The sequence below is a fragment of the Nerophis lumbriciformis genome, linkage group LG19 (genome assembly GCF_033978685.3).
Source record: "Nerophis lumbriciformis linkage group LG19, RoL_Nlum_v2.1, whole genome shotgun sequence".
Taxonomy (NCBI): Eukaryota; Metazoa; Chordata; class Actinopteri; order Syngnathiformes; family Syngnathidae; genus Nerophis; species Nerophis lumbriciformis.
This window is the reverse complement of record NC_084566.2, coordinates 1,915,799-1,935,736: the sequence shown is the minus strand read 5'-3', so window position 1 is coordinate 1,935,736 and position 19,938 is coordinate 1,915,799. Positions and strand designations below refer to the sequence as shown.

The following is a 19,938-nucleotide window of genomic DNA, read 5'->3' as shown; positions in this document are numbered from 1 at the left end:
ATACTTCTCTTGTTGCCTTATTTGTATTTGACTTTATTAAATGTATTTATATTATCATTTGATGCAGCCGGGCCAGAGCAGGAGGGGATAGAAAGAGAAAAAAAAGAAGACAGAGGGGGGAATTGTGGGGACAAGAGCTGGATTGGACAGAGAGACAAAAACAACAACAGCAAACACATCAACAACAACAATAGAGCAGCATCAGCAAATACGATATGTACAAATATGATGGTAAAAGTGATAGCAAAGAAGCAATTAGCGAAATAAAAAATAATACAGAAATGACAATGAGCATTATTACACTACAAATGGAGCAATACAAATACCAATAGAAATAGCGCTATTGATAATGAACAATACCAATAATTTACCTCTATTATCAACAATACAGTTGTTCAAATGCAACAATACATATACGTAATGATAACTAGAGATACAAAAGAATGCAGAAAATGGAGGGGAAGAAAGAGAAGCAACCTATATTAACCTTGTAGATTGTTTTAGTAACAATAGGTTAAGCTTTGTCAGTGTGCCATGTGTTACCCATTTTCCCCTAGAGCAACAACGTTAATATATATTTGATGAAACGTGATCATGTGCATGAGTGTATGTATGCATATGTACTTGTATATGTACAGAATGTGTATATGTATGTTTGTACAGTGAATGTATATGTATGTTTGTACAGTGAATGTATATGTACAGTATGTGTATATGTATGTTTGTACAGTGAATGTTTATGTACAGTATGTGTATGTTTGTACAGTGAATGTGCGTGTGGATGTACGAACTTTGAGTATGTAGGTATGTACTGTATTTGTGTATGTATGTGGGAGTGTAGGTATGTATGTATGTATGAATAATGGTATGTATGTGAGTATATGAGTAATATTGTCATGTTTATACTTGTATACTTTTTTTAATAGTACAATTGTATTATATATATTATTATCATTAATACAATTATTATCATAACGTATTTTCTATTATTTATTATTTCCTTTATGGTTTAGTGTAAAATATAGAGAGTTTTTTTGGGCCAAAATTCAAGCTAAATAAATTAGTTATTTGAATGATACATCATAAAACTACTAATTAAAAATATTTAATAATTCACAAATGTATACTTTCATTGTGGAATATATTATGAAACAATTATGTTGAAACTATTTAGGTTTGTCTATATATTTATTTGATTTTTTTTTTTTTTACGGCTTTTTTATTGGATATCAGATTGTGCAAGGGGATCTAATGTGTAAAAATATGTAGCCAGGAAATTACACAAAAAAAACCACATGAAAACATAACTTCTCTACAGTCAATGAATGTGTAAAATGCACGGCAGTCCTGGTTTGATGTTGTTTTCAGCTGAAAGAGATTGAAGAAGTTATTTTGGAGAGTAAGGAGGGACAAAGCAGGATATTACAAAAAGGGAAAAATGAGTCAGGCAAGTAAAAACTTAAATGTGTGTTGGAGGCTTGTTGTTATGCGCCTTTATTTGCTGGAGCCACTAGCGAGTATGGCTGCACCGCTAGACAAAATGAATGTGACAGAATGTGTGTGGACGGGTGCATGGGTAGGACAGACGCTGGCGGGCGACTCCACACAGAGGACAGACCCTTGCAGTCCTGGCTTGTCTCTGCCTGTCTCTCTTGTTCTCTCCCTCCTTCTCTTTTTTTCTACAACAACAAAACAAACTCGGGAGCTCCACACTTGATACAACCATAGTGTTTGTGGCAAGTGAAAGCCAACTGGAGTGTAAGAGGAGCTCTGTGGTGTCAAGACAGTAAGTGTTGGTGGGTACAAACATTCAGATTCCAGCTGACTTTCAGGCTGTGAAACATGACTAGTGTTTGTCACTCTGGTAACGGCACCAAACCACATGATATACACACCTTAGGTTCTGTGGTTTCACAACTTTTTACACCTCAAAACATACACCCCTATTGTGTTGATTGTGCTATTAAGCAGTTCCCCTTTAAAGGTTTTAGTGAAAGCATTTTAGATTTGAAATTATTTGTGATGCGTAATGACCAAAAACAGTGTTTTAGTCGTCACCAATTTGTCATGGTCCCACATGACAGCCAGGTTCGGACTAAAGTTATTTTCCTGTGTTTCCACCATTGTTTCCTGTTTGAGACTCCTTTGTTATTTCTATTTCCTGCTTGTCACCGCATGGTTCACATTCAATCTTGTTTGAAGGAAAGCTACAAGTGCACCTTAATTAACTCGATTCAGCTGAATTCGGACTTCCAACTGCTCGATCATTGTTTTTTGCTTGTTGTCTCCAAGCAGTTGTGCTTATCATCTCCTTTGTCGCATAGCCTTTCTTTTACCTCCTATGCCCGTTTGCTTTTGTGCATCTTCTTGCGGCAATATTTTGTTTGTACTTTTCGCTAATAAAGAGGCCTATTACGCTTTTCGCCTGCTATCTCTGTCCAGACCCACTACGCCAGGGATGTCAAACTGGTAACAGTAACTGGTAGCTTGTAACAGTGAATAATGTATGAGTTTGCCTCTGGATTTCATTATTAATTATATAATTTTTTTTAAAGGCCTACTGAAACCCACTACTACCGACCACACAGTCTGATAGTTTATATATCAATGATGAAATCTTAACATTGCAACACATGCCAATACGGCCAGGTTAGCTTACTAAAGTGCAATTTTAAATTTTGCGCGAAATATCCTGCTGAAAACGTCTCGGTATGATGACGCCTGCGCGTGACGTCATGGATTGTAGAGGACATTTTGGGACAGCATGGTGGCCCGCTATTAAGTCGTCTGTTTTCATCGCAAAATTCCATAGTATTCTGGACATCTGTGTTGGTGAATCTTTTGCAATTTTTTCAATGAACAATGGAGACAGCAAAGAAGAAAGCTGTAGGTGGGAAGCGGTGTATTGCGGCAGGTGTTGTGCCGGATAACGCACCCCCGCCGTAGAATGCACCCCCTGACTTTTGTGCCGGATAACACAGCTGGTGTTTCATTGTTTACATTCCCGGAAGATGACAGTCAAGCTTTACCATTGGCCTGTGGAGAACTGGGACAACAGAGACTCTTACCAGGAGGACTTTGAGTTGGATGCGCAGACGCGGTACCGTGAGTACGCATGCAGCTGCGGCTTCCAAACATTTGATCGCTTGCCCGTACGTGCGTGCCGCTATGTGCATGTCACGTACGTAACTTTGGGGACTTTGGGGAAATATATGTGCTGTATGAACTTTGGGGAGGTGAACGGTACTTTGGGCTGTGGGATTGAGTGTGTTGTGCAGGTGTTTGAGTTGTATTGGCGGGTTATATGGACGGGAGGGGGGAGGTGTTTGTTATGCGGGATTAATTTGTGGCATATTAAATAGTGGTTGTGTTGTGGCTAATAGAGTATATATATGTCTTGTGTTTATTTACTGATTTAGTCATTCCCAGCTGAATATCAGGTCCCATCCGCCTCTCACAGCATCTTCCCTATCTGAATTGCTCCCACTGCCCTCTAGTCCTTCACTCTCACTTTCCTCATCCACAAATCTTTCATCCTCGCTCAAATTAATGGGGAAATCGTCGCTTTCTCTGTCCGAATCGCACTCGCTGCTGGTGGCCATGATTGTAAACAATGAGCAGATGTGAGGAGATCCACAACCTTTGACGTCACGCTACTTGTCTGCTACTTCCGGTACAGGCAAGGCTTTTTTTATCAGCGATCAAAAGTTGCAAACTTTATCGTCGATGTTCTCTACTAAATCCTTTCAGCAAAAATATGGCAATATCGCGAAATGATCAAGTATGACACATAGAATGGACCTGCTATCCCCGTTTAAATGAGAAAATTGCATTTCAGTTGGCCTTTAAGTAGACTGTCCATTTTACAGTAAAAACGATTTATTTACAAAATGTTTTTGTAAAATATAGTGTTTTTGTTGTTGTTTTTTTACAACATATTACGGTAAATGGAAAAACAGTACCACTGTTTTTGTTTTTTGTTTTTTTGGGGGGTGGGGGGTTTACGGAAAAATCTGGCAGCTCAGTTGTTAAATTGACATTGGTTTTTACAACATTATATTCTTAATGGGAAAACAGCACAAGTTCCTTTTTTATTCTGGCAACCTAGCTGCCGGTTTTTCTACCGTAAAAACAAATTTATCGTCTTTACATTTACAGTAAAACACTCTTAAATACCGCAACCGTAGATTTTACAGTCAAAAACTGGCAGATCAGTCAACAGAATTTTTACACACAAAACAGAACTAGTTTTTTTCAATTTACAGTAATATACTGTAAAGAACACTGTAAAATGTATTGTCATTTGTTATTAATTTGATGGGTAGTTTGTAGTAAAGTTAAGTATTTGTAAGTATTTTTATTTAGACAAAAACATGTTTGGAAAGTATGATAATATACTGTCATAGTTTTTGCAATATTGGATACTATTAAAGTTGAAAAGGTATGCAATTTCAAGCAGTTTTCTGTCAAAATGAAAATAATAAATTACATTTAGTGAGAAAATATGAAGTACTTTATTGACACATATCATTTCCAGGTGTTTGCGGGCCAGATAAAATGATGTCACGGGCCACATCTGGCCCCTGGGACTTGAGTTTGACACATGTGCACGACACCAAGCCAGACTCTAACACAATTTCCACTAATTATAAAATTCACATATCAACATGAAAACACCTTATATTTACCATGTGAATGTTTGCCTTGTGGATTGAAACAGTCATGAAACAGTAAAAAACATTCTTCCACATCAGCCTCCACTTATAAATGCATTTGACAGTAACACAATCTCATGCTTTATGCATCCATCTGTGCAAGTACTTAACTTATTTCCAGATGCTGTATTTTTTTTTTGGTTTGTCATTGAACGAGCCAGACAGTAAAACATGCACACATTTTCCAGTACGCGTGTTCTTGCTTCTTTTCCAGTTCCTTAGCAACACAAGCCTTTACCTAATTTATTGATCACATGTCTTGTAGAACGTTGTGATCATCCAGCATCCTTAAATAGGAGTAGAGAGATGTGTTATTACAAATACTTTTGGACATTAACATTCATGCTGACTTTGTCATGGAAGAGTCAATTCATTGGTTGTTAATTGTTGTATTTGTAGTTTGTGCAGACTGATATGCATAACTGTGTGTGTGCGCCTCTTGTTGCAGAGTAACTACTTGGTGTTCCTGGCCGAGCTTTTCTGGTGGCTCGAAGTGGTTAAACCCTCATTCGTTCAGCCCAGAGTCTTTGACCCTAATGGTATGGGGTGCGACTTCACCATCGATAACAATATCAACATGCTGTTTGCTGATTTGACACAGCAACTAACCGCCATCTGTCCAACTCTGCAGCTTGTGTGGTTGTAAGACCCTGCAGAAATATGGCTCCCGTGTCCAAGCAGAGCTATGTGGACAGACCTGACAGCCCAGAAGACATCGCTGATGAAGGTTTATTTTCTATTGTTAATTATGTTTGGAATACAATCTTATAAATAATTTAATGTTACACAACTTCACATGTATAGTACATGCCATGCTTTGACTATGATTCTGCTTGCATGTCTCCCCCTAGTGGCTGACTGTCACAACGCAGCTTGTGTTGCATCCATATTTGTACACATTTACTGTGAAAAGTGGCCTGAACATAAGATCCATCCCTCCAAGACATCAAATTAATAAGCGGATATTATGATATTTATCAAGTTTATTCTCTTTTTTTCTGAATTAGGTGTAATGAAGAGATCTACCTCCATGTCCTTTGTGGATGGTTGTGTTGGGACTTGGCCACAAGAAAGACGGTTTGTGTTTATAATTCAACTTTTTATTAGCAGCTCTTTTATTTCCAATTTAGCGTTTTGACTCACATCTTTCTCCCTCCTTCAGCTCTTCCACACGGGGAATTTCCTTTGAGATTCCTCTGGATGGAGAACCCACCGCACCGTTGTGTGAGGCTCCCTCCCTTAGCAGTATGACCCGCTCCGCTAGCAGCGACGGTATCGGGTTCAAAGTTCACCATGCACCTCGAGGCGGCATGAAGCGGCATGTGTCCGTGGCGCCCGTCACCGTAAACGGACAGAACAGACACATCGCAGAGGAGGAGGAGGACTTCAGCCCCCGCAGACCCCTGGGCAGGAACAACACCTTCTCCATCAAGAATCAAAGCAGGTAGACTGACGTTGTGTATGTAATCCATTAACGTATTTTCCGGACCATAGGGCGCACCAGATTTTAAGGCGCACCACCGATGAATGGTCTATTTTTGATCTTTTTTCAGATATAAGGCGCACCGGATTATAGGGCGCATTAATGGAGTCATATTATCATTATTTTTTTTCTAAATGTAAAAGACTTCCTTGTGGTCTAGATAACATGTAATGGTGGTTCTTTGGTCAAAATGTTTTATTGACATTCAGACTTTACTTCAATCAATAACGGAGCAGCAAATGTGTCCCGTGAAAAACCGTCCAAACGGAACTCTCTAAAAACTAAAGTTCATTGAGTGAATAATGTAAACTCACTACACCGGTATGTTTTAGCGCTTTCATGGCGAGTTTACTGACGGGATTAATAAAGTACTTCTGATTCTGATTCTGAGATATAAGTAAGAACTTTACACTACTTTATATTAGAAATGGCAACAGCGGAGGAGGAATGTCCCATAACAAGAAGATAGAGAAAAAGAAGCTTATCAACTACGGCCTCGACACGGACTGCAAAGGCGGATGCATGCAATTTTTCAGGACTTATGCAGATACCAAATACAGATCAGCAGGTACTAGAAGTTGCTTTTGCATAATATTGCGAAACAAAACGGCAGATAATATGTCTTACCTTATACACACACCATAATAATACTCGTATGTTGAAGCACAGTACAATCCATCAAGCGGTGCGGCTTCATAGCTTACCAAAGTCGTACAAAAACATTTTGATAGATTTTTAAGCGCCGTGTGTAATGTTCTATGTTGTCAATGAAACATATAAAATGTTGGCGTTGTTTACTTGAGTCATATTGCAGTTTACACGTATCTCTTATGTTAAGTCAAAAGTACCAATGATTGTCACACACACTCGGTGTGGTGAAATGTGTGGTGAAATTTGTTCTCTGCATTTGACCCATCCCCTTGTGTGACTGCCATCATATTGCAGTCTACACGTATCTCTTATGTATGACTGCCATCTACTGGTCACACTTATCATTACACCATGTACCAAATAAAATAGCTTTGAGGTCGGTAAGCAAGACCAGAATTATTCCGTACATTAGGCGCACCGGGCTATAAGGCGCACTGTCGAGTTTTGAGGGAAAAAAATGATTTCAAGTGCGCCTTATAGTCCGAAAAATACGGTGCTTAGAAAAAGACAAATACATGGGAAATTTGGGGGATATTTGTTATAGGGTATTTTCTTTTAAACATATTTGGAAGAATCTCTCTCTGAATGTTCTAAATCCCTGTTTTCATGCCTGTGTCATTTTGAGCAGGTTTGTGCTTGAGGAGTTGCCACAGTTAGGATGTGCAGTAGCTCAAGTTCCCATAGTTGGCTCCATCCATCCATCCATTTTCTACCGCTTATTCCCTTTGGGGTCGCGGGGGGCGCCATCCCTAGATAACTAGCTGAGTCAACCTGCTGGTTGCAAACAAAAAGTGCAGTCCATTTTGCAGACAGATTAATCATCATCATCATCAGCCGTTGTCAGTCCACTGCTGGACGAAAGCCTCAGCATGTTTCTGCCATAGTGAACGATCTCTAGCTGCTCCCTGCCACTGCACTGTTCCCTCTGGAACTGCTGGGGACTGGGGGCCGTCTTCTTGGCGTACTTTTCATGCTGGTTATTAGCCTACACCTTCCACGCTGGCGTGGTGCGGGTTAGAAGGGGTATTTTATATCAGAGATCCTTCTCCTAGACCAGGGGTCGGCAACCCGCGGCTCCGGAGCCGCATGCGGCTCTTTGACCACTCTGATGCGGCTCAGCAGCTTACTTGCTGAACCCCCCGATTTTCCCGTGAGACTTCCGGATTTCAGTGCCTCTCGCAGAAAACTCCCTGGATTAATATTCACCGATTTTCACCCTTATAGCTATAATAAGGGCGTGCCATGATGGTACAACATTTGGCGCCCTCTACAATCTGTATTAACAGCGTGCCAACCCAACACTTGTTATACAATATACATCTTCTGCTTGCACACGCACGTGACAGCAAGGCATACTTTGTCAACAGCCACACAGGTTACACTGACGGTGACTTTATAAAACAACTTTAACACTCTTACTAATAATGCGCCACACTTTGAACCAAAACCAAACAAGAATGACAAACACATTTCGGGAGAACATCTGCACCTTAGCACAACATAAACACAACAGAACAAACACCCAGAATCCCATGCCGCCCTGACTCTTCCGGGCTACATTATACACCCCTGCTACCACCAAACCCCGCCCCCACCCCAACCATGCTCCCTCACACATCAACACCCCCCCCCCCTCTGTGCGTCGATTGAGGTGGGCGGGGTTTGGTAGTGGGGGTGTATAATGTATCCCGGAAGAGTTAGGGCTGCATGGGATTCTGGGTATTTGTCCTGTTGTGTTTATGTTGTGTTACTGTGCAGATGTTCTCCCGAAATGTGTTTGTCATTCTTGTTTGGTGTGGGTTCACATTGTGGCGCATTACTAGTAAGAGTGTTATAGTTTTTTTTATACCGCCACCGTCAGTGTGATTGTTGACCAAGTATGCCTGCTGTCACCTACGTGAGCAAGCGGAAACACCATACAACGTGTGGCTGATCAGGCTCGCTGGTTGTAGTGGGTGCTATATGCTGTACCATCACGGCACGCATGACGCTGACAAGCGCCATTCATATAAAACCCGCGTGCCGCACCAGCTTTCAAATTCCATATAAAGGTGTGAGCAGCGTGTCTGAGACCCCTGGTTTATACATAGCACAAAGCAAAAAGAAAACTTTGTATGCAGTGTTATTTCATTTAAAATTTCCCAAAAAATTTGCGGCTCCCATTGTTTTCTATAATTTACGAAACTGGTCAAAATGGCTCTTTGACTGGTAAAGGTTGCCGACCCCTGTCCTAGACTAATTGCCTTACAGGGCTGTTGAACTTAGTCTGTCCTGTTGGTTGTCCGCGCCCCAATTACCCAGGGACCCGCTCAGCTTTATGGCGCTGACCGCCCGCCAGTCACAAGAGAAGGTGCAAACGGTTCTTTGTGTGCATTTTATAGACGTTAGTTGGGACTCACTAACCCCACACACAACGTCCCATCTCATGCCTGGATGTAGTTTAACGTCATACCCAGGACTAATTAATAACAGGACAGATTAATAAGCATCTTTAAATACTTAGAAAAGCAGTATGCCAAAATAATGTATTGTTATTGTAATAAAAGTTGTTATTATATGTAGCAAAACACTTTGGTCAAAATCAACAAGTTAACTCATGTGATTAGTTGAGTGTGACATTAAAAGAAGTGAGAGTGAGTGTAGAGTTTGAGCAGAAAATGCCGTATTGCTTTTCTGTTCTTGGCTGTTCCAGTCGCTCAAATATAGAGATAGTAAAGAGCTTTCATAGAGTCCCGAAAGAAGTGGTTCATGAAGGTAATAAAGTCAGGGGAAATAACGAAAGTGCGTCAAAGGAAATGGCTCTTAAAAATATCACTTTCATCATAATGTCAAATACAATCGGACCGTCTGCAGTGATCACTTTGTAAAATGTTTTTTTGAACATTTAATTTGTTTGAGAAACTTTCTGTTATGCAATCGAGTTTATTCTCTACTATATTAGCAGTGTTTAAGAGCAGAACTAAACATAAGAAAATGACAAGAGATTGCATTAGTTTGTGTTCTTTTGTGGTTGCTATATGTAAATATAACTACAATTTGTAGAAGACCTGCTTGTGCAAATAAACTAACGTCATGCTAAGTCCTAGTAATAAATATTGTGATTGTTAGTCCAATCCACCGTATTTAACTTAGCGATGCAACAGTAAGTCCAACTTTGTCTTTCACCAATTAATTCTTATTTTGTGGACCCCTCAGATGTGAAGACATGATGTGCCTCCAATCTTTTCTTCTCTAAATACCGTTAAGTGAGGTCGGCGCAAACAGTAACCTCTTGGTGATGTCAAATGGTTTAAATCTTTTCAAAAAATATTTTTCTTAAATGTGTAAAAATCCACTGCATCCCGTTTTAAATATTTTTTCATGACCACTTATATATTTGCCTCTAAACCTTTTAAAATATGCCCAAATCTGCATTGATCCAGGTACATAAACAGTCTCCTAATGGTGTTCGAGACCAAACCCAGAAGTGCTCAAATGTGCCTTTAGCTCACGTGATAGCAACCCAGCTATTCACAGCTTTTGCTCAATACTTTGTTGATGCACCTTTGGTAGCAATTACAGCCTCGTGTCTTTTTGAATTATGATGCCACAAACTTGGCACACCGATCTTTGGGCAGTTTCGCCCATTCCTCTTTACAGCACCTCTCAAGCTCCATCAGATTATATGGGAAGTTTTGGTTTTCATCCAGGATGTCTCTGTACATTTCTGCATTCATCTTAATCTAGTCAGGGAGGTGACCAAGAACCTGATGGTCAGTCTGTCAGAGCTACAGCATTCCTCTGTGGAGAGAGGAGACGTTTCCAGAAGGACAGCCATCTCTGCAGCAAACCACCAATCAGACCATTTCTTAGTAAAACGTTTGCCAAAATGCACCTAAAAGACTGAAGCATAATGGTGACAGCATCATGCTGTGGGGATGTTTTTCAGCGGCAGGAACTGGGAGACTAGTCAGGAGAGAGGGAAAGATGAATGCAGCAATATACAGAAACATCATGGATGAAAACCAACACATCTCATCCAACCTGATGGAGCTTGAGAGGTGCTGCAAAGAGAAATGGGCGAAACTGCCCAAAGATAGGTGTGCTAAGTTTGTGGCATCATATTCAAAAAGACTTGAGGATGTAATTGCTGCCAAAGGTGCATCAACAAAGTATTGAGGAAAAGCTGTGAATACGTATGTACATTTGATGTTTTATTCTTTTATTTTGAATAAATTTGCCAATTAAAAAAAATTAAAAAATAAAGTTTCACATTGTCATTATGGGGTGCCATGGTTCGATTGGTAGAGCAGCCGTGCCAGCAACTTGAGGGTTCCAGGTTTGATCCCCGCTACAGCCATCCTAGGCACTGCCGTTGTGTCCTTGGGCAAGGCACTTTACCCACCTGCTCCCAGTTCCACCCACAGTGGTTTAAATGTAGCTTATAGATGTAGATAATGGATTTCACTTTGTAAAGTGCTTTGAGTCATTACAGAAAGCGCTATATGATAATAATTCACTTATTTGTCTGTAGAATTTTGAGGAACAAATGAATCCAGTCATCGCCTGTGATTAATCATGAATAACTCAAAATATAAAATCTGATTAATCTGATTTAAAAAATGTATAGATGGACATCCAAACAAAAAGACACTCCACTTGTTTAGTTGTTTCCAATGTATCTAATGATGACCAAAGACTTGTACTGTACTGTATTTACGCCTAAACTTTAATGAGCCATCTGCCCTAGGTGTCCCAATGGAGTCCTCCCAGACAACAACCACAACCCTCCCAATCACCATGGTGACCACAGCGGCCACTCCAGCCCCTCGACCCCTCCGAGCATCGAAGAGGCTTTAAAAATAATCCACGACACGGAAAGACCCCACGCCAGCCTCGGCCTGGGAGACAGAGACAATGGCTTCTTTCTCCACGATGCCCAACCTTCAGGACCCCAGGGGCATCAAGGAGACGACCCGGGTGCAGCAAAAGCCCGGTTAAATGACTACGACCCTAATTCCGTGTCGACCGAAGACGTTGACACGGGCATCCACGTGAGAACAGAGGACATCCAAAGCTTGGATGAGGACTCTTCCCTGAGAGACTACTCAGATATAGACCCCGACTGTGAGGCTATGACCCGCTCGTCTGAAAAGGAGAGGAACTGGGAAGGTAGGCGTAAAGGGGTGGGGGAGTCTAACCCTGACTCCAGCAGTGGTAGAGGGGATGGAGAGGACCGGAGCAGCCAGTGTCCGAGCTCGGCACCCACATTGCCTCGATCTCACACTATGAGCCCCGCCTCTTCCTCCGGGGGCTCTGCAGGCGGATTGGTGCGGATGACCAGCTTTGCTGAGCAAAAGTTCAGAAAACTGGAGGGACGCAGCAGTGGAGGAACAACACCGGAGAGTTCAGACGTCAACACCGCATACAAACATCCTGCCAGAAGTGTTTACCCACAGGTTTGTGTCACCATCCCAATGGTGTTGCTTCAGTTCTTACCATTCTTCTCTCATTTTTCTAGATCAGTACACCCCCCTTGCCAATCACCTCCCCTTCTCCTGTAACACCTTCTCCCCGGGACCCCTCCCACCTGATAGCCTCAGAGATGATCCAGCTGAGGATGAAGCTCGAGGAGAAGCGCAGAGCCATCGAAGCCCAGAAGAAGAAGGTAACGCATGAAGAAAAGTACCGTATTTTTCGGACTATAAGGCGCACTTAAAATCCTTTCATTTTCTCAAAACTTGACAGTGCGCCCTATAACCCAGTGCGCCTAATTTACAAAATAATTCTGGTTGTGCTTACCAACCTCAAAACTATTTTATTTGGTCCATGGTGTAATGATAAGTGTGATCAGTAGATGGCAGTCACACATAAGAGATACCTATAAACTGCAAGATGACGCCAGTAAACAGTAAAACTTGAAATGTTCCATTGAGAATATAGACCGTTACACACGGCGCTCAAAATGTTTTTAGTACGACTTCGGTAAACTGTGAAGCCGCACCGCTTGATAGATTGTCGGCTCATTAAACATACAAGTATTATTATGGTGTGTGTAAAAGGACTGCAAAACGGCACCCATTAGCAGACATTATCTGGCGTTTTGTTTCGCAATATTATGCAAAAGCAACTTTTCTTACCTTCTGGTACCTGCTGATCTGTATATGGTAGCTGCATAAGTTCTGAAAATTTGAGCGCGTCCGCCATTGTAGTACGTACCGACCCCGTAGTCGATAAGCTTCTTCTTTTTCTCTATCTTCTTGTTATGTGACATTCATCCTTCGCTGTTGCCATTTCTAATATAAAGTAGTGTAAAGTTCTTACTTATATTTTAGACTTAGACTTAGACTTCCTTTTTATTGTCATTCAAATTTGAACTTTACAGTACAGATAGGAACGAAATTTCGTTGCATTAACTCATGGTAGTGCAGGATAAAAAAGCAATAAGGTGCAGATATAAATAAATAGATTACTGTACAGATAAATATATTGCACTTTTGCATATGCATCCAGGTTTATGGATGTATGCTATATTGTCTTTATATTCCAGCGAGTTAATCCATTTTTGGGGGGAATTGAGGGGACAATTATGATGCGTTCAAGAGTCTTACGGCCTGAGGGAAGAAGCTGTTACAGAACCTGAAGGTTCTGCTTCGGAGGCTGCAGAACCTCTTTCTAGAGTCCAGCAGTGAAAACAGTCCTTGGTGGGGGTGGGAGGAGTCTCTGCAGATTTTCTGAGCCCTGGTCAGGCAGCAGATTTTTGCGATCTCCTGGATAGGAGGAAGAGGAGTCCTGATGATCTTTTCCGCCGTCCTCACCACTCTCTGCAGAGACTTCCAGTCTGAGGCATTGCAGGCTCCAGTCCAGACAGAGATGCTGTTGGTCAGTAGGCTCTCTATAGTGCCTCTGTAGAATGTGGGAATGGGAGGAGGGAGCTGTGCTCTTTTCATCCGACACAAAAAGTGCGTGCGCTGCTGAGCTCTTTTTACAACTGTCTGTAGACTAGCTATCAAAGCGCTAAAGACATAATACATAATTCACCCACGGAACTTTAGTAATTAGAGAGTTCCGGTCGGACGTTTTTTTCACGGGACACATTTCCGGCGTTGTTGTTGCACTAGTGAGCCACGGATGAGGAGATGCTGCTTCGTTATTGATTGAAGTAAAGTCTGATTGTCATTAAAACAGTTAGCTCCATCTTTTGACACTTCTTCCACCCCCGTCCTTGCACGCTACACCGCTACAACAAAGATGACGGGGAGAAGACGCTGTCGAAGGTGAGTCACATAAATAAGACGAAGATGAAGCGACTGTCAGAAAGCGGCTTGAAGATGGTCTGTAAAACATCATCTACACTGTAAAAAAAAAAAATTCTGTAAAAAAAATGGTCATCTACTGGCAGCTACGGCTGCCAAACGAAAACCATAAAATTAAAGTAAAACGTTTTAAACCAAATACTGATCAAAAACATTATTTTTACAGAAATTTTCATGAAACGTTTTGCGGAAAAATATCGTAATTTTACAGATTTTTACTAAATTATTAAGATCAACCACCTTTAATAAAGTGACGATGCAAACAGTTCTGCAGAAAAACACCTTTATTCTACAGAGTTTTTCCAAATTATTACGATCAAACACCTTTAATGAAGTGACAATGCTGGCAGTTCCACAGAAAAATACCATTATTTTACAGATTTTTTCTGAATTGTTAAGATCAACCACCTTTAATAAAGTGATGATGCAAACAGTTCTGCAGAAAAATACCTTTATTCTACAGCATGGGTGTCAAACTCTGGCCCGCGGGCCAAAATTGGCCCGCCGTGTAATTTCACTTGGCACTTGAGGCGATATCAAATTAACACTAAAGCTGGCCCGCCGATCCTCCCGGGAGTCTTCCAAACACCAGCCAGCCAGCCAGCCAGCCAGCGCTGGCCCAGTCACATAACATGTGCGGCTTCTGCACACACACACACATTAGAATGCAACGCATACTTCATCAACAGCGATACAGGTTACACTGAGGGTAGCCGAATAAAAAACTTTAACATTGTTAGAAATATACACCACACTGTGAATCCACACCAAACCAGAACCCTTTGCAGCACTAACTCTTCCGGGACGCTACAAGGTGTGTGTGTGTGGGGGGGAGGTTTGGTGGTAGCGGGGGTGTATGTTGTAGCGTCCCGGAAGAGTTAGTGCTGCAAAGGATTCTGGGTATTTGTTCTGTTGTGTTTATGTTGTGTTACGGTGCGGAGGTTCTCCCGAAATGTGTTTGTCATTTTTGTTTGGTGTGGATTCACAGTGTGGCGTATATATTTCTAACAGTGTTAAAGTTTTTTATACTGGCACCCTCAGTGTAACCTGTATCGCTGTTGATGAAGTATGTGTTGCATTCGCTTGTGTGTGCGTACAGAAGCCGCACATATCTTGTGACTGGGTCTGAACGATGTTAGAATGGATGAAAAGCGGACGTGACGATAGCTCGTAGAGTACGTTAAAGGTTCATTTGTTCAATCTTGGCCCGCGGCTTTGTTCAGTTTTAAATGTTGGCCCACTCTGTATTTGAGTTTGACACCTCTGTGTTAGATTGTTAGTATGGACATAGACTTTTATTTAACAAGCTACATATTTAATGAAATATAATTACTGTAATTTTACATGAATTTGAAAGTAATTTAAGAAAACAGAAAATGCTCTGTATAATTAATTTGGTATTTTTCTGTAAAAAAATAGAAATATACATAGTTTGTCATTACTGGCATATTACTTAAAATAACAGGCGGATTGTTTATTTACAGATAATGTCTTCAATTCTACAGTTTAATAAACTTTTTTAAAAAAAAAAAGAAAAATTACAGGAGAAATTTAGAGTAAATGAACCATAAAATAGGAATTTTTTTTTTTACAATGTATGCAACATTTTGACCAAAGAACCACCATCACATGTTATGTAGACCAAAAGGAAGTCTTTTACATTGAGAAAAAATCATAATATGACCCTTTTAATGCGCCTTATAATCCGGTGCGCCTTTTGTATGAAAAAAACCTGAATAGACCCGCTCATCGGCAGTGCGCCTTATAATCCAGTGCGCCCTATGGTCCAGAAAATAGGGTAGTCCAAATTGACACAGTCCTCACATGTAAAAGTCGCACCATGTCTTCCTAGGTGGAGGAAGCGTTCACTCGCCATCGCCAGAAGATGGGCAGAACAGCCTTTTTGAATGTAGTGAGACGAAAAGGAGTGACCAGCCCGCTCAGTCCTCGCTCTGAAGGAACGCCTTCGACGCCAAAAGAAAGCTGCCAAGGCAGCATGGAGAGGGCGGAGAGATGCAAGCCTGATGGCGCTGCTCCCAAATCTCCCTGTGAAGATGGAGGAGGTAAGCAAACAAATCGTAATCTATCGATCCAAATAGTTATACATTAAACTCAAACTGTGATACGCGTGCCACCAGTGGTACACGGGTGCCATCTAGTGGTATACCAAAACATTCAAACACAGTGTTATTGTGGGTAAATCTTACTGTGGCCACAATATTAAATATACTTGTTAAATAAAACCTCTGCCTTGTTTTTAATTCATATTTAGGCCTACTACGCTATTGTATTTTAATGTTGGTCAATATGGTGGTACTTGGAGAGCCATGTGTTTTATAAAATGGTACTTGGTGAAAAAAGTTGGAGAACCACTGCATTAAAGAATAAACGATTAGGGAAAACGCCAATGTCCATTGCAGAGGACACTGTTTTTCAGGAGGATAATGTCAATATTTGGACAGGCGAGCCAGCAGGTGTCCTCAAACACTGGACAAGCATAACCTCCTTAGAACCAGCATCTTTTGCATTGGACATTTGTCTTTTACAGGGGTATATAATTCTGAAATTTGCAAGTTAGACAATGTAGGAGTTATAATTTTAAGATAATGTATGTCAATGAAGCAGACTAGATCAGCTAAGAAATATTATCTATTGTCTATCCGTTTTAATTACTCTGATATTAAAAACACCCATCCATCTTCTTCTGCTTATCCAAAGTTGGGTACTTGCAGTGTGTATATTGTACATATTACATATTGTTATGAAGGTGTCTGTTACTACATTATATATATACTTGCAGTGTGCATATTGTACATAGTACATATTGTTATGAAGGTATCTGTTACTACATTATATATATACTTGCAGTGTGTATAGTGTACATAGTACATATTGTTATGAAGGCGTCTGTTACTACATTATGTACATACTTGCAGTGTGTATATAAAACATATTACATATTGTTATGAAGATGTCTGTTACTACATTATAGATATACCTGCAGTGTGTATATTGTAAATATTACATATTGTTATGAAGGTGTCTGTTACTACATTATATATATACTTGCAGTGTGTATATTGTACATATTACTTATTGTTATGAAGGTGTCTGCTACTACATTATATATATACTTGCAGTGTGTATAGTGTACATAGTACATATTGTTATGAAGGTGTCTGTTACTACATTATATATATACTTGTGGTGCATACAAAACGTTGGAGGGTTTTGAAGTCGTTTTAGAGGTCTTTGACTACATTAGCCGCATCTTGCAAGCATTTTTTATTATCTTTAAAATCCCTCCCCCCAAAAAGGAGTGTGTTCTTGTCTCTTATAATGATTGTGAGCAATAGGCAAAATTCCAAAAAAGTGCAGTTCCCCTTTAAATAAAACATAACTGGGTGGTTTAATTGGCAATCCACTGGCAGACGCTCTCAATTAAAGCTTCTGTATCAGATCTCAATAGATTGAGCGGTTATGGCCCAAAGTTGTCCTTTTCCCAGTGTTATTTTACCTTCAGGGTTTCACATGTCAAATAAAATAGTGTCTCATCAAACTTATTTATTGTGACGCAGGTACGACGCCAGGGGAAACAGACCTTGCCGAGTACACTCGCTCTATCGACAGGCTGAACTCGTCACTAGGCTTCCTGCAGACAGAGATGCAGCGACTGGCTCAGCAGCAGGAGCGGATCATGACTATGAGAGACCAACAGCAACAGGCCTGGGTCATTCCTCCCCCTGCTCCATCCCCACACAGGTAGGCCAAAGGGCTACAGAGTGAAAAGGGGCCATCATTAGTCATTAGGTTTGGTTTGGTTAAAACGAATGGTTTGCTCTGCTATAAAGACCGAGTGTGAACGCAGCTTAAATATTATCATCATGTCTGCGTTTTCCCTTCCCAGGCAGCTCCGCATGTTGCGTAGCAGCAGTGTCTCAGGCCGAGGATCAGTGGGTTCCTTGTCTCCTGTCTTGTCCTCGTCCGGCTCTGTGAACCCTCCCATTCGACCCTCTGCCGGCATCAAGCGACGTCCGGCCTCCTTCCACGCCAGAACACCTCGGACTCCACGGCCCAACGATCTGAAGATCACGCCTATTAGCCGAATGCTCAACACCCCTACATCCGTCGACAGCATACCGAGACTGAGGAGGTTTACCTCCAGCCAAACACACACCAGTTCGTTTGCATACCTGAGTCACGACGAGGGATTCGGGACTAGCAAAAGCCTGGAGACTAAGGAGGGCAAAGAAAACACTAAGGACAAAGATGAAGCCAAGAAGGGTGCAGGCACCCCCACAACCAAGGAGAGAGACAAAGACTCAGCTGAGCCTGAGGAAGCTTCGACGAGGAACGTCAACCAATCAAGAACTTCAGAGGTATTGTGTCAGCCGACGTCTGAGATCCAAGGCAGCAAGGTGCAAGGAGACCCTCAGGACAGGAGAGAACTGGTGGAGGTGACGATGTCTGGACTATGGCCTGCAGAGAGCCAACTTCGGGAGGCAGGTGGAGAAACCGGAGACGGCCAGAAGATGTGCTGTGGATTTTTCTTTAAGGTAAGTTGGAGCAAACTCTTGTTTATTTACTAATAGGTCAATGTTATATCATCTAATGAGTTGATTAAGATCTTTGTTTGACATTAATGAGATGTGCTGTGTATTACATTGTAACACTCATTGGCACCTAGTTTGGGAGCTTCTTTGGAAGTGAAATCACGAGCGATATCCTCATTATTAACACTGTCTAAAGCCGTATAGTCCTTTTGTGCAGGAGGCATTGAGGGGAAGAATCCCACACTGTGCGAGCTCGGCACAACATATGCACAGATGTGTGTGGTGAGCCGTGAGTTGATCACAGACAATACATCAATCTGGGCCAGACTGATGAGTAGGCTTTAATCGTAAAGACACAAGAGCTGTGCGATGACAGAAGGTTAGCAATGTTACTTTAAATCAGGGGTCGGCAACCCAAAATGTTGAAAGAGCCATATTGGACCAAAAATGCAAAAAAAAAAAATCTGTCTGGAGCCGCAAAAAATTAAAAGCCTTATATAAGTGTTATAAGGAAGGCAACACATGATGTAAGTGTCTATATTTGTTATATTAGCCTACTATCAAAGGCTGACGCAAATCTTCATTGACAGAAATGTTGTATTTTGATTTTTACTCTACACATTTTTGCAACATTGGAAACCATTAGTAAAATGGAGGCTTCTCACAAGATGCGATAACATCTGGAAATGACTGGCTCAGAATGGCCAAAGGTATATATGTGTGTGTCCAAGTTAAGGGAAACGTCAGGCTGTCTTCTTCTAATGGATTTACTGCAATCTTTGCAAGCTAGGTAACGTTTGCTGTGGTCTGGAACAACATGGCACACAAACAACTCTCAAAAATGCAGCCAATATTACATACAGATAATGTGTCATGAGAGCTAATCAGTGGGCTTGTGGTTAGAGTGTCCGCCCTGAGATCGGTAGGTTGTGAGTCATACCAAAGACTACAAAAAAAATGGGACCCATTACCTCCCTGCTTGACACTCAGCATCAAGGGTTGGAATTGTAGGTTAAATCACCGAAAATGATTCCCGGGCGCGGCACTGCTGCCCACTGCTCCCCTCCCCTCCCAGGGGGTGAACAAGGGGATGGGTCAAATGCAGAGGACACATTTCGCCACATCTAGTGTGTGTGTGACAATCATTGGTACTTTAACATAACTTTAACTTTAACATACAAATATAAATTAAATACTCAGAGGACATAAGTAAAGGGAATGAAATTAGCTCAAATATACCT

At 41.2% G+C, this 19,938-nt stretch overlaps 1 protein-coding gene across 2 annotated transcripts in view; it reads left to right on the top strand.

The window, feature by feature from the left end:
• The window catches only part of camsap2b (calmodulin regulated spectrin-associated protein family, member 2b), a 102,787-nt gene that overhangs the window by 64,297 nt on the left and 18,552 nt on the right, over positions 1 to 19,938 (top strand). For both annotated transcript variants that reach the window (XM_061979745.1, XM_061979744.1), the window contains exons 7-15: positions 5,164 to 5,254; positions 5,347 to 5,442; positions 5,723 to 5,792; positions 5,878 to 6,159; positions 11,579 to 12,287; positions 12,350 to 12,496; positions 15,997 to 16,207; positions 17,723 to 17,906; positions 18,052 to 18,700. In XM_061979745.1, the coding sequence (XP_061835729.1) occupies positions 5,164 to 5,254; positions 5,347 to 5,442; positions 5,723 to 5,792; positions 5,878 to 6,159; positions 11,579 to 12,287; positions 12,350 to 12,496; positions 15,997 to 16,207; positions 17,723 to 17,906; positions 18,052 to 18,700 (2,439 nt within the window). The remainder of the gene's footprint in view (positions 1 to 5,163; positions 5,255 to 5,346; positions 5,443 to 5,722; positions 5,793 to 5,877; positions 6,160 to 11,578; positions 12,288 to 12,349; positions 12,497 to 15,996; positions 16,208 to 17,722; positions 17,907 to 18,051; positions 18,701 to 19,938) is intronic.